Source organism: Ranitomeya imitator, chromosome 4 (genome assembly GCF_032444005.1).
Source record: "Ranitomeya imitator isolate aRanImi1 chromosome 4, aRanImi1.pri, whole genome shotgun sequence".
Classification (NCBI taxonomy): domain Eukaryota; kingdom Metazoa; phylum Chordata; class Amphibia; order Anura; family Dendrobatidae; genus Ranitomeya; species Ranitomeya imitator.
This window is the reverse complement of record NC_091285.1, coordinates 13,597,800-13,611,728: the sequence shown is the minus strand read 5'-3', so window position 1 is coordinate 13,611,728 and position 13,929 is coordinate 13,597,800. Positions and strand designations below refer to the sequence as shown.

The 13,929-nt window shown below is 48.7% G+C and overlaps 1 protein-coding gene across 1 annotated transcript in view; it reads right to left on the bottom strand.

Moving 5' to 3' along the window:
- Positions 1 to 13,929, bottom strand: part of ITPR2 (inositol 1,4,5-trisphosphate receptor type 2) — a 243,430-nt gene that overhangs the window by 67,919 nt on the left and 161,582 nt on the right. Inside the window, exons 38-45 of the mRNA XM_069763093.1 lie at positions 12,100 to 12,202; positions 8,713 to 8,900; positions 8,442 to 8,622; positions 7,467 to 7,726; positions 6,588 to 6,788; positions 6,286 to 6,396; positions 6,112 to 6,207; positions 5,909 to 6,028 (exon numbers count right to left, since the gene is read on the bottom strand). Coding sequence (XP_069619194.1) covers positions 5,909 to 6,028; positions 6,112 to 6,207; positions 6,286 to 6,396; positions 6,588 to 6,788; positions 7,467 to 7,726; positions 8,442 to 8,622; positions 8,713 to 8,900; positions 12,100 to 12,202 — 1,260 coding nt within the window. The remainder of the gene's footprint in view (positions 1 to 5,908; positions 6,029 to 6,111; positions 6,208 to 6,285; positions 6,397 to 6,587; positions 6,789 to 7,466; positions 7,727 to 8,441; positions 8,623 to 8,712; positions 8,901 to 12,099; positions 12,203 to 13,929) is intronic.

The window sequence follows — 13,929 nt, the reverse complement described above, 5'->3', positions numbered from 1 at the left end:
TGGTCATATAGTAACAGCGCCCCTAGTGGTCATATAGTAACAGCGCCCCTAGTGGTCATATAGTAACAGCGCCCCTAGTGGTCATTTAGTAACAGCGCCCCTAGTGGTCATATAGTAACAGCGCCCCTAGTGGTCATATAGTAACAGCGCCCCTAGTGGTCATATAGTAACAGCGCCCCTAGTGGTCATATAGTAACAGCTCCCCTAGTGGTCATATAGTAACAGCTCCCCTAGTGGTCATATAGTAACAGCGCCCCTAATGGTCATATAGTAACAGCGCCCCTAGTGGTCATATAGTAACAGCGCCCCTAGTGGTCATATAGTAACAGCGCCCCTAGTGGTCATATAGTAACAGCGCCCCTAGTGGTCATATAGTAACAGCGCCCCTAGTGGTCATATAGTAACAGCGCCCCTAGTGGTCATATAGTAACAGCGCCCCTAGTGGTCATATAGTAACAGCGCCTCTAGTGGTCATATAGTAACAGCGCCTCTAGTGGTCATTTAGTAACAGCGCCCCTAGTGGTCATATAGTAACAGCGCCCCTAGTGGTCATTTAGTAACAGCGCCCCTAGTGGTCATTTAGTAACAGCGCCCCTAGTGGTCATATAGTAACAGCGCCCCTAGTGGTCATATAGTAACAGCGCCCCTAGTGGTCATATAGTAACAGCGCCCCTAGTGGTCATATAGTAACAGCGCCCCTAGTGGTCATATAGTAACAGCGCCCCTAGTGGTCATATAGTAACAGCGCCCCTAGTGGTCATATAGTAACAGCGCCTCTAGTGGTCATATAGTAACAGCGCCTCTAGTGGTCATTTAGTAACAGCGCCCCTAGTGGTCATATAGTAACAGCGCCCCTAGTGGTCATTTAGTAACAGCGCCCCTAGTGGTCATTTAGTAACAGCGCCCCTAGTGGTCATATAGTAACAGCGCCCCTAGTGGTCATTTAGTAACAGCGCCCCTAGTGGTCATATAGTAACAGCGCCCCTAGTGGTCATATAGTAACAGCGCCTCTAGTGGTCATATAGTAACAGCGCCCCTAGTGGTCATATAGTAACAGCGCCCCTAGTGGTCATATAGTAACAGCGCCCCTAGTGGTCATTTAGTAACAGCGCCCCTAGTGGTCATATAGTAACAGCGCCCCTAGTGGTCATATAGTAACAGCGCCTCTAGTGGTCATATAGTAACAGCGCCTCTAGTGGTCATATAGTAACAGCGCCCCTAGTGGTCATATAGTAACAGCGCCCCTAGTGGTCATATAGTAACAGCGCCCCTAGTGGTCATATAGTAACAGCGCCCCTAATGGTCATATAGTAACAGCGCCCCTAGTGGTCATATAGTAACAGCGCCCCTAGTGGTCATATAGTAACAGCGCCCCTAGTGGTCATATAGTAACAGCGCCCCTAATGGTCATATAGTAACAGCGCTCCTAGTGGTCATATAGTAACAGCACCCCTAGTGGTCATATAGTAACAGCGCCCCTAGTGGTCATATAGTAACAGCTCCCCTAGTGGTCATATAGTAACAGCTCCCCTAGTGGTCATATAGTAACAGCGCCCCTAATGGTCATATAGTAACAGCGCCCCTAGTGGTCATATAGTAACAGCGCCCCTAGTGGTCATATAGTAACAGCGCCCCTAGTGGTCATATAGTAACAGCGTCCCTAGTGGTCATATAGTAACAGCGCCCCTAGTGGTCATATAGTAACAGCGCCCCTAGTGGTCATATAGTAACAGCGCCCCTAGTGGTCATATAGTAACAGCGCCCCTAATGGTCATATAGTAACAGCGCCCCTAATGGTCATATAGTAACAGCGCCCCTAATGGTCATATAGTAACAGCTCCCCTAGTGGTCATATAGTAACAGCGCCCCTAGTGGTCATATAGTAACAGCGCCTCTAGTGGTCATATAGTAACAGCGCCCCTAGTGGTCATATAGTAACAGCGCCCCTAGTGGTCATATAGTAACAGCGCCTCTAGTGGTCATATAGTAACAGCGCCCCTAGTGGTCATATAGTAACAGCGCCCCTAATGGTCATATAGTAACAGCGCCCCTAATGGTCATATAGTAACAGCGCCTCTAGTGGTCATATAGTAACAGCGCCCCTAGTGGTCATATAGTAACAGCGCCCCTAATGGTCATATAGTAACAGCGCCCCTAATGGTCATATAGTAACAGCGCCCCTAATGGTCATATAGTAACAGCGCCCCTAGTGGTCATATAGTAACAGCGCCTCTAGTGGTCATATAGTAACAGCGCCCCTAGTGGTCATATAGTAACAGCGCCCCTAGTGGTCATATAGTAACAGCGCCTCTAGTGGTCATATAGTAACAGCGCCCCTAGTGGTCATATAGTAACAGCGCCTCTAGTGGTCACATAGTAACAGCGCCTCTAGTGGTCATATAGTAACAGCGCCCCTAGTGGTCATATAGTAACAGCTCCCCTAGTGGTCATATAGTAACAGCGCCCCTAGTGGTCATATAGTAACAGCGCCCCTAGTGGTCATATAGTAACAGCGCCCCTAATGGTCATATAGTAACAGCGCCCCTAATGGTCATATAGTAACAGCGCCCCTAGTGGTCATATAGTAACAGCGCCCCTAGTGGTCATATAGTAACAGCGCCCCTAGTGGTCATATATAAACAGCGCCCCTAGTGGTCATATAGAAAAGCGCCTCTAGTGGTCATATAGTAACAGCGCCCCTAGTGGTCATATAGTAACAGCGCCCCTAGTGGTCATATAGTAACAGCGCCCCTAGTGGTCATATAGTAACAGCGCCTCTAGTGGTCATATAGTAACAGCGCCCCTAGTGGTCATATAGTAACAGCACCCCTAGTGGTCATATAGTAACAGCGCCTCTAGTGGTCATATAGTAACAGCGCCTCTAGTGGTCATATAGTAACAGAGCCCCTAGTGGTCATATAGTAACAGCGCCCCTAGTGGTCATATAGTAACAGCGCCCCTAATGGTCATATAGTAACAGCGCCCCTAGTGGTCATATAGTAACAGCGCCCCTAGTGGTCATATAGTAACAGCGCCCCTAGTGGTCATATAGAAAAGCGCCTCTAGTGGTCATATAGTAACAGCGCCCCTAGTGGTCATATAGTAACAGCGCCCCTAGTGGTCATATAGTAACAGCACCCCTAGTGGTCATATAGTAACAGCGCCTCTAGTGGTCATATAGTAACAGCGCCTCTAGTGGTCATATAGTAACAGCGCCTCTAGTGGTCATATAGTAACAGCGCCCCTAGTGGTCATATAGTAACAGCGCCTCTAGTGGTCATATAGTAACAGCACCCCTAGTGGTCATATAGTAACAGCGCCTCTAGTGGTCATATAGTAACAGCGCCCCTAGTGGTCATATAGTAACAGCGCTCCTAGTGGTCATATAGTAACAGCGCCTCTAGTGGTCATATAGTAACAGCGCCCCTAGTGGTCATATAGTAACAGCGCCTCTAGTGGTCATATAGTAACAGCGCCTCTAGTGGTCATATAGTAACAGCGCCCCTAGTGGTCATATAGTAACAGCGCCCCTAGTGGTCATATAGTAACAGCGCCTCTAGTGGTCATATAGTAACAGCGCCCCTAGTGGTCATATAGTAACAGCGCCCCTAGTGGTCATATAGTAACAGCGCCTCTAGTGGTCATATAGTAACAGCGCCCCTAGTGGTCATATAGTAACAGCGCCTCTAGTGGTCATATAGTAACAGCGCCCCTAGTGGTCATATAGTAACAGCGCCTCTAGTGGTCATATAGTAACAGCGCCCCTAGTGGTCATATAGTAACAGCGCCCCTAGTGGTCATATAGTAACAGCGCCCCTAGTGGTCATATAGTAACAGCGCCCCTAGTGGTCATATAGTAACAGCGCCCCTAGTGGTCATATAGTAACAGCGCCCCTAGTGGTCATATAGTAACAGCGCCCCTAGTGGTCATATAGTAACAGCTCCCCTAGTGGTCATATAGTAACCGCGCCCCTAGTGGTCATATAGTAACAGCGCCCCTAGTGGTCATATAGTAACAGTGCCCCTAGTGGTCATATAGTAACAGCGCCCCTAGTGGTCATATAGTAACAGCGCTCCTAGTGGTCATATAGTAACAGCGCCCCTAGTGGTCATATAGTAACAGCGCCTCTAGTGGTCATATAGTAACAGCGCCCCTAATGGTCATATAGTAACAGCGCATCTAGTGGTCATATAGTAACAGCGCCCATAGTGGTCATATAGTAACAGCGCCTCTAGTGGTCATATAGTAACAGCGCCCCTAGTGGTCATATAGTAACAGCTCCTCTAGTGGTCATATAGTAACAGCGCCCCTAGTGGTCATATAGTAACAGCTCCCCTAGTGGTCATATAGTAACAGCGCCCCTAGTGGTCATATAGTAACAGCGCCCCTAGTGGTCATATAGTAACAGCGCCCCTAGTGGTCATATAGTAACAGCGCCCCTAGTGGTCATATAGTAACAGCGCCCCTAGTGGTCATATAGTAACAGCGCCCCTAGTGGTCACATAGTAACAGCTCCCCTAGTGGTCATATAGTAACAGCGCCCCTAGTGGTCATATAGTAACAGCGCCCCTAGTGGTCATATAGTAACAGCTCCCCTAGTGGTCATATAGTAACAGCGCCCCTAGTGGTCATATAGTAACAGCGCCCCTAGTGGTCATATAGTAACAGCGCCCCTAGTGGTCATATAGTAACAGCGCCCCTAGTGGTCACATAGTAACAGCTCCCCTAGTGGTCATATAGTAACAGCGCCTCTAGTGGTCACATAGTAACAGCGCCCCTAGTGGTCATATAGTAACAGCGCCCCTAGTGGTCATATAGTAACAGCGCCCCTAGTGGTCATATAGTAACAGCGCTCCTAGTGGTAATATAGTAACAGCGCTCCTAGTGGTCATATAGTAACAGCGCCCCTAGTGGTCATATAGTAACAGCGCCCCTAGTGGTCATATAGTAACAGCGCCCCTAGTGGTCATATAGTAACAGCTCCCCTAGTGGTCATATAGTAACAGCGCCCCTAGTGGTCATATAGTAACAGCGCCCCTAGTGGTCATATAGTAACAGCGCCCCTAGTGGTCATATAGTAACAGCGCCCCTAGTGGTCATATAGTAATAGCGCCCCTAGTGGTCATCAGAAGTACATCAAACCTTCCGGCTGCATTTTAGAGATTAATGCTCCCGCTTTTTATGTGATACGGAATGTTCCGTTGTATCAATAGACTTTCCGGACCACCAAACGCCGGATTACAGGACCCTCTCAGTCCGTTATAGGCAGGTGTATTAGTCTGCAGTTTTTATTATGGGGAGGACACAGGGCGGCGGAGGCTCAGACACTGATTAATGGCTCGCTGAGACCCTGGCGACATATTTATGTGGCGCTGCCCACGCCGGGTCAGGCATTTACAAGAACCTCCGCTCACTGCTGGTAAAATAACTCAGAGGTCGGGCGCGGGAAGAGCGAAACAGCCGGATGTCCCCTCCCCACCGGGGAAGACATGAAAGTCACCAAACATGAACGGAGAAAGGGACATGGGGGTGACGGCACCGACAACGGGGAGCGGCGCTCAGCATAGTTGAGGGCACGTTGCGGTGGCATGGGCCACATCTCTGCAGGATGGGCGACATCCTCACCACAACCCTCTGTGGGTCCAGGTAGTATCTGCAGGAAGGCAGCTGGTGGGCAAGAAGTAACAGCACCTCTAGTGATGAAGTGATAGCGCCCCTGGTGGTCATACAGTAACAATGACCTGAGTGATCGCGAAGTAACAGCGCCCCTAGTGGAAACAAGTAGCTGTGTCCCTAGAGGCCATAATGTACCAGCGCCCCCAGCGGTCATATAGTAACAGCGCCCCTAGTGGTGATGCATGCTCTCTCATCTCCATACACAGTAGTACATGGGCACATGGCTCCTACCTGGTGGGCCAGGATGTAAATGTTATGACCCACGACTCTTGGGGACACCTGATCTTCGGGCCCGTGCTCCTCGTGGTCGCTCTCCAGGCCCTGGTTATAGGCCACCTTTATTACATCCACCTGTCAGGACGAGGAGATGATCAGGGTTAGCGTGAGGAACCTTACGGCCGTGCTATCGTCGCTACATAGACGACGTTCTTTACCAGTTCTCCGGGCCTCATGTTGTACAGGATCCTCTCGGCGTTCTCACTGTCACGGCGACTTTCCATGATGGCCAGCAGCAGTTTGGAGGCGTTGTTCTGGAAAAGATGGAGCGTTATCACATTTCTGCGCTGTCTAACCATAAATCGGCCTGGTGAGGAGGACATGAGCCGCACCTTTAACTGAAGCACCAGGTCCATGCGGTATCGGCCGAGCGGGTTGATGTCATTTAAGATGAGGGCGATGATTATGTCGATCCCGTTGGACTCATGAGTTGCGATGCATGTCTGCAATACAGGGGTCACGTGCGTGTTAATCTTGACTTACATAATTTATTTTCCCCCAGAGCAGCATTCATAGTTCTGCTTTTTTCCAGCTTTCAGTTTCGATCACCTCACATTTTCTGAAGCTCCACTTCAGCTATTCGGAAGAGGGTCCCACATGACTTGGAGACCCCGCTCTACCGACTTCATATTACCTGATTCTCATGGCAAGGACCCTGGCAATATTCGGTCAAGCTCTCCAGCGTCTGGTTCACCAGAGCCACGTTCCTCTCGTTAATATAGAGCCCCAGGAGACCCAGGCCGCCCGTTGTGCTCCCACAAATACAGTCCAGGAACTGCAGGGTCTCACACACCAAGTTATAGTTGGTTTTGTTATTCTGGTTCCTCAAAAAGTTCTGGAAAAGGAAAGTGTTGATATTGCATTAACTTATTGGAGCAGAACTCTCGCCGTAGCAACGACTGCAGTGAGCATGCTCGGTGTCATGTGCAGAGGACATTGTGCAGAGAGGAAGGAGGAGCTGTCCCCGTCACTTCTTGTCGGTGGTGTGATCCGGTGTCATCTTCCCCAATATATGATCTTTACATAAATATGCCATTATGCCTTTGTCTTCTAAGGGAGAGAGTTGTGGGCATGCTCTGTGACCTGTGCAGAGGTCACTGTGCAGGGAGAGGGAGCCGACGTATGCTCATCACCTACTTACAATGGCGTGTTCTTGTTATATCTGCTTCCTACGTTTGATCTTGGCGCCTCCATGATGTTTTTACAGCAACCACCTGGCAATAAGAATGAACTACTGACTTCTATGGAAGGCTGTGGTGGGCATGCTCTGAGTCCTGCGCGGAGGTCACTGCGCAGGGAGTGGGAGGAGCTGAGGGATTCTCGTCACCTATTGTCAATAGTGCTATCTGCATCCAATATATGATCATGGGGCACTGATCAGGTCTTTAAAGGAAGCACCTGGACGACTTTTGGTGACCCCAGCGACATTCCCTTTAAAGGGGTCATTCCTTGAAACCTTAACTTTTGGTAAGTCCTACAGAAGCCAGGGAGACAGTAAGTGTTGGCCGTTCACCTGTAGCCCGAGGTTGTGGTTCTCGCACAGGAGCTGAAGAAACCGCAGGATGGGCTGCATGATGGTTATGACGGGGCTGACGGTCACCGCCTCCTCCGCCGTCTTCTCCTCCCCTCCTCCGTTATCGCCTCCAGAACCGATCAGATCCAGATCCGGGTCTATTTCCTTCCGGTAGACACAGTACGCTTTGGAGGTGGCAGAGGACGCCTCGGCTAACTGGCCCTTCATCCCTTCCTTAAGATGCAGCTGAGAATCCCGCACTGCAAAAATAAATCACCATTCACAATGCATCATGGGAAGCCGAAAACCCGCTACACAGGCATTACACACCGTCATCCCTGCATTACGCACCATCACCCCTACATGACACACCGACATCCCTACATTACACACTGTCATCTCTGCATTACACACGGTCATCCCTGCATGACACACCGTCATCTCTGCATGATGCACCGTCATCTCTGCACTACACACCGTCATCCCTACATTACAGTCATCCCTGCATTACACACCGTCATCCCTGCATTACACACCGTCATCCCTGCATTACACACCGTCATCCCTGCATTACACACCGTCATCCCTGCATTACACACCGTCATCTCTGCATGACACACCGTCATCCCTGCATGACACACCGTCATCCCTGCATTACACTCAGTCATCTCTGCATTACACACCGTCATCCCTGCATTACACACCGTCATCCCTGCATTACACACCCTCATCTCTGCATGACACACCCTCATCTCTGCATGACACACCGTCATCTCTGCATTACACACCGTCATCCCTGCATTACACACAGTCATCTCTGCACTACACACAGTCATCCCTGCATTACACAGTGTCATCCCTGCATTACACACCGTCATCCCTGCATTACACACAGTCATCCTTGCATTACACACCGTCATCCCTGCATTACACACCGTCATCCCTGCATTACACACCGTCATCCCTGCATTTTACCTCTGCGTTTTGGCAATGATATGGAATCGTAGTCATCATCCTTTTTCTTGGTGCCCAAGTCAATGGTGTTTACTGTCACAGTGGCACGGATCTCCAGCTGTGCAGCTTTCATCCTGTCATAGAGAACCTTAAAAAACTTCTCTGACTTTTTCTGTTCATTGAGTTGATGGAAGAACGAGCTCTAGAGGAGAGACACCAAGATGGCGGAGAAGTCAGACACCACGCAGACAGGACAGGAGGCCACCACCACGACGCACGTCCGCCCCCGTACCTGGATCTGGGTGTTGCCCCCCTCCAGCAGCGCGATTCCTAGTAAGATGCCTTCAGAAAATATCCGGTCATTCTTGGTGCTAACGATGACGTCAATGATCAGTTCTGAGGCTCCTTCCTTGTCGAGAAGACACTGGATGTCGGTCATAGAGGCTCCGATCCTGCGGTCATTCTCCTGGGCGGAGAAACCTGAAAAATGAAGATGCAAAACTACGAGGTCAGACACATCGAACCGCACATAATAGTCTCAGAAAACAGAAGAGTTTTACTATTTTTCTGCTTTTTCTGAAAAAAACTAATTTTCACTTAGAAACTGTCAACAAGCAGGCAACATGCTGAAGGCTCCACTTACCTAGAACAAACAACTGTCAATATCTATAACACATTTCCAAATGCAGCAAATGTTAAAAAAAAAAAGGAAAAATCAATAAACAGCACCTTGCTGATGGTTTCCTATGATATTATCATGTATCTCTGTATACAGGGAGCTCCCCCTAGTGGTGACTGCAGACAGGATCTTATCATGTATCTCTGTATACCGGGAGCTCCCCCTAGTGGTGGCTGCAGACAGGATCTTATCACGTATCTCGGTATACAGGGAGCTCCCCCTAGTGGTGACTGCAGATAGGATCTTATCATGTATCTCTGTATACAGGGAGCTCCCCCTAGTGGTGACTGCAGACAGAATCTTATCATGTATCTCTGTATACAGGGAGCTCCCCCTAGTGGTGACTGCAGACAGAATCTTATCAAGTATCTGTATACAGGGAGCTCCCCCTAGTGGTGACTGCAGACAGGATCTTATCATGTATCTGTATACAGGGAGCTCCTCCTAGTGGTGACTGCAGACAGGATCTTATCATGTATCTCTGTATACAGGGAGCTCCCCCTAGTGGTGGCTGCAGACAGGATCTTATCATGTATCTCTGTATATAGGGAGCTCCCCCTACTGGTGACTGCAGACAGGATCTTATCATGTATCTCTGTATACAGGGAGCTCCCCCTAGTGGTGGTTGCAGACAGGATCTTATCAAGTATCTGTATACAGGGAGCTCCCCCTAGTGGTGACTGCAGACAGGATCTTATCATGTATCTCTGTATACAGGGAGCTCCCCCTAGTGGTGGCTGCAGACAGGATCTTATCATGTATCTGTGTACAGGGAGCTCCCCCTAGTGGTGACTGCAGACAGGATATTATCATGTATCTCTGTATACAGGGAGCTCCCCCTAGTGGTGACTGCAGACAGGATCTTATCATGTATCTCTGTATACAGGGAGCTCCCCCTAGTGGTGGCTGTAGACAGGATCTTATCATGTATCTCTGTATACAGGGAGCTCCCCCTACTGGTGACTGCAGACAGGATCTTATCATTTATCTCTGTATACAGGGAGCTCCCCCTAGTGGTGACTGCAGACAGGATCGTATCATGTATCTGTATACAGGGAGCTCCCCCTAGTGGTGACTGCAGACAGAATCTTATCATGTATCTCTGTATACAGGGAGCTCCCCCTAGTGGTGGCTGCAGACAGGATCTTATCATGTATCTGTATACAGGGAGCTCCCCCTAGTGGTGACTGCAGACAGAATCTTATCATGTATCTCTGTATACAGGGAGCTCCCCCTAGTGGTGGCTGCAGACAGGATCTTATCATGTATCTCTGTATACAGGGAGCTCCCCCTAGTGGTGGCTGTAGACAGGATCTTATCATGTATCTCTATATACAGGGAGCTCCCCCTACTGGTGACTGCAGACAGGATCTTATCATGTATCTCTGTATACAGGGAGCTCCCCCTAGTGGTGGCTGCAGACAGGATCTTATCATGTATCTCTATATACATGGAGCTCCCCCTAGTGGTGGCTGCAGACAGGATCTTATCATGTATCTCTGTATACAGGGAGCTCCCCCTAGTGGAGGCTGCAGACAGGATCTTATCATGTATCTATGTATACAGGGAGCTCCCCCTAGTGGTGGCTGCAGACAGGATCTTATCATGTATCTCTGTATACAGGGAGCTCCCCCTAGTGGTGGCTGTAGACAGGATCTTATCATGTATCTCTATATACAGGGAGCTCCCCCTAGTGGTGGCTGTAGACAGGATCTTATCATGTATCTCTGTATACAGGGAGCTCCCCCTAGTGGTGGCTGCAGACAGGATCTTATCATGTATCTCTGTATACAGGGAGCTCCCCCTAGTGATGGCTGCAGTCAGGATCTTATCATGTATCTCTGTATACAGGGAGCTCCCTCTAGTGGTGGCTGCAGACAGGGTCTTATCATGTATCTGTATACAGGGAGCTCCCCCTAGTGGTGGCTGCAGACAGAATCTTATCATGTATCTCTGTATACAGGGAGCTCCCCCTAGTGCTGGCTGCAGACAGGATCTTATCATGTATCTCTGTATACAGGGAGCTCCCCCTAGTGGTGGCTGCAGACAGGATCTTATCATGTATCTCTGTATACAGGGAGCTCCCCCTAGTGCTGGCTGCAGACAGGATCTTATCATGTATCTCTGTATACAGGGAGCTCCCCCTAGTGGTGGCTGCAGACAGGATCTTATCATGTATCTCTGTATACAGGGAGCTCCCCCTAGTGGTGACTGCAGACAGGATCTTATCATGTATGTCTGTATACAGGGAGCTCCCCCTAGTGGTGGCTGCAGACAGGATCTTATCATGTGTCTCTGTATACAGGGAGCTCCCCCTAGTGGTGGCTGCAGACAGGATCTTATCATGTATCTCTGTATACAGGGAGCTCCCCCTAGTGGTGGCTGCAGACAGGATCTTATCATGTATCTCTGTATACAGGGAGCTCCCCCTAGTGGTGGCTGCAGACAGGATCTTATCATGTATCTCTGTATACAGGGAGCTCCCCCTAGTGGTGGCTGCAGACAGGATCTTATCATGTATCTCTGTATACAGGGAGCTCCCCCTAGTGGTGGCTGCAGACAGGATCTTATCATGTATCTCTGTATACAGGGAGCTCCCCCTAGTGGTGACTGCAGACAGGATCTTATCATGTATCTCTGTATACAGGGAGCTCCCCCTAGTGGTGGCTGCAGACAGGATCTTATCATGTATCTCTATATACAGGGAGCTCCCCCTAGTGGTGGCTGCAGACAGGATCTTATCATGTATCTCTGTATACAGGGAGCTCCCCCTAGTGGTGGCTGCAGACAGGATCTTATCATGTATCTCTGTATACAGGGAGCTCCCCCTAGTGGTGGCTGCAGACAGGATCTTATCATGTATCTCTGTATACAGGGAGCTCCCCCTAGTGGTGGCTGCAGAAAGGCCGTATATTTAGCATATGTTACATATAATATATGGTATAATGAGTAACTAAAATTTTGCCCATAACACGGAATATCTAGTACAGATCACCGTACCTACAGAAGGTCCAGATTTACTAAATCCCACTGATCCACTTGTGGGGGATCCAGGCTCAGCCTTGAAGTAACGATGGAGGAGGATTTTGCGCAATGTTAATCCCTGGATGATACAATGAAAAAAAAAAAAACTTTATTAACACATTTTTCTATGAGAATCTGCTATTGTAGCTCAATCACATAGAAGTGAATGGAGCTCAGCTGCAATACCACACTCATCCTGAACAAGGAGGGGGCGCTGTTTCTGGAGGGCAGCAGTCAGGCTTTTCACATCCGGGCTATTCCTCATACATACAATGCAACTTGTAAAAAAAAAAGAATGACACTCGCTGCTGTCAGCCATCTTGTTTTTCATAGTTACTGTCCCTTTAAATTACTTTTTTTTTTCTTTTTTTTAATAGAAATTGCAGAAAATGTGAAGTGTTTTATGTAATGACGACGCGGACAAAATCCCAGACAATTAACGATGAGACGGCGGCGCGGAGGACGTGGCGGCTTTGTGTTACATTGTGGCCACGAGACGTCTTCTACAAAGATGCGGAGACCGGAGGTTTGTCTGCGTCTTCCCAAGGTCTGGAGGTGACAACAAATGGAATCAGGCGCAGGGCGGGCGTCTCGTCTGACCTGTGTGGGCCGACGCCACGGCGTGCAGCATGTAGGACACACCGTCACCATGGAGACAGCACACAGTATAGGTGGAGGAGTCAGACAGTGCAAACATGACGAGGAGTCTGACACTGGGGGACGGGGAGCGACAACAGGGAGCGCAGCTCCGGGGTATAATACAGGATCACTAATGTAATGTATGTACACAGTGACTGCATCAGCAGAATAGTGAGTGCAGCTCTGGGGTATAATACAGGAGGTAACTCAGGATCAGTAATGTAATGTATGTACACAGTGACTTCACCAGCAGAATAGTGAGTGCAGCTCTGGAGTATAATACAGGATGTAACTCAGGATCAGTACTGTATGTACACAGTGACTGCACCAGCAGAATAATGAGTGCAGCTCTGGAGTATAATACAGGATGTAACTCAGGATCAGTAATGTATGTACACAGGGACTGCACCAGCAGAATAGTGAGTGCAGCTCTGGAGTATAATACAGGATGTAACTCAGGATCAGTAATGTAATGTATGTACACAGTGACTGCACCAGCAGAATAGTGAGTGCAGCTCTGGACTATAATACAGGATGTAACTCAGGATCAGTAATGTAATGTATGTACACAGTGACTGCACCAGCAGAATAGTGAGTGCAGCTCTGGACTATAATACAGGAGGTAACTCAGGATCAGTAATGTAATGTATGTACACAGTGACTGCACCAGCAGAATAGTGAGTGCAGCTCTGGAGTATAATACAGGGGGTAACTCAGGATCAGTAATGTAATGTATGTACACAGTGACTGCACCAGCAGAATAGTGAGTGCAGCTCTGGGGTATAATACAGGATGTAACTCAGGATCAGTAATGTATGTACACAGTGACTGCACCAGCAGAATAGTGAGTGCAGCTCTGGACTATAATACAGGATGTAACTCAGGATCAGTAATGTAATGTATGTACACAGTGACTGCACCAGCAGAATAGTGAGTGCAGCTCTGGACTATAATACAGGATGTAACTCAGGATCAGTAATGTATGTACACAGTGACTTCACCAGCAGAATAGTGAGTGCAGCTCTGGAGTATAATACAGGGGGTAACTCAGGATCAGTAATGTATGTACACAGTGACTTCACCAGCAGAATAGTGAGTGCAGCTCTGGAGTATAATACAGGATGTAACTCAGGATCAGTAATGTAATGTATGTACACAGTGACTGCA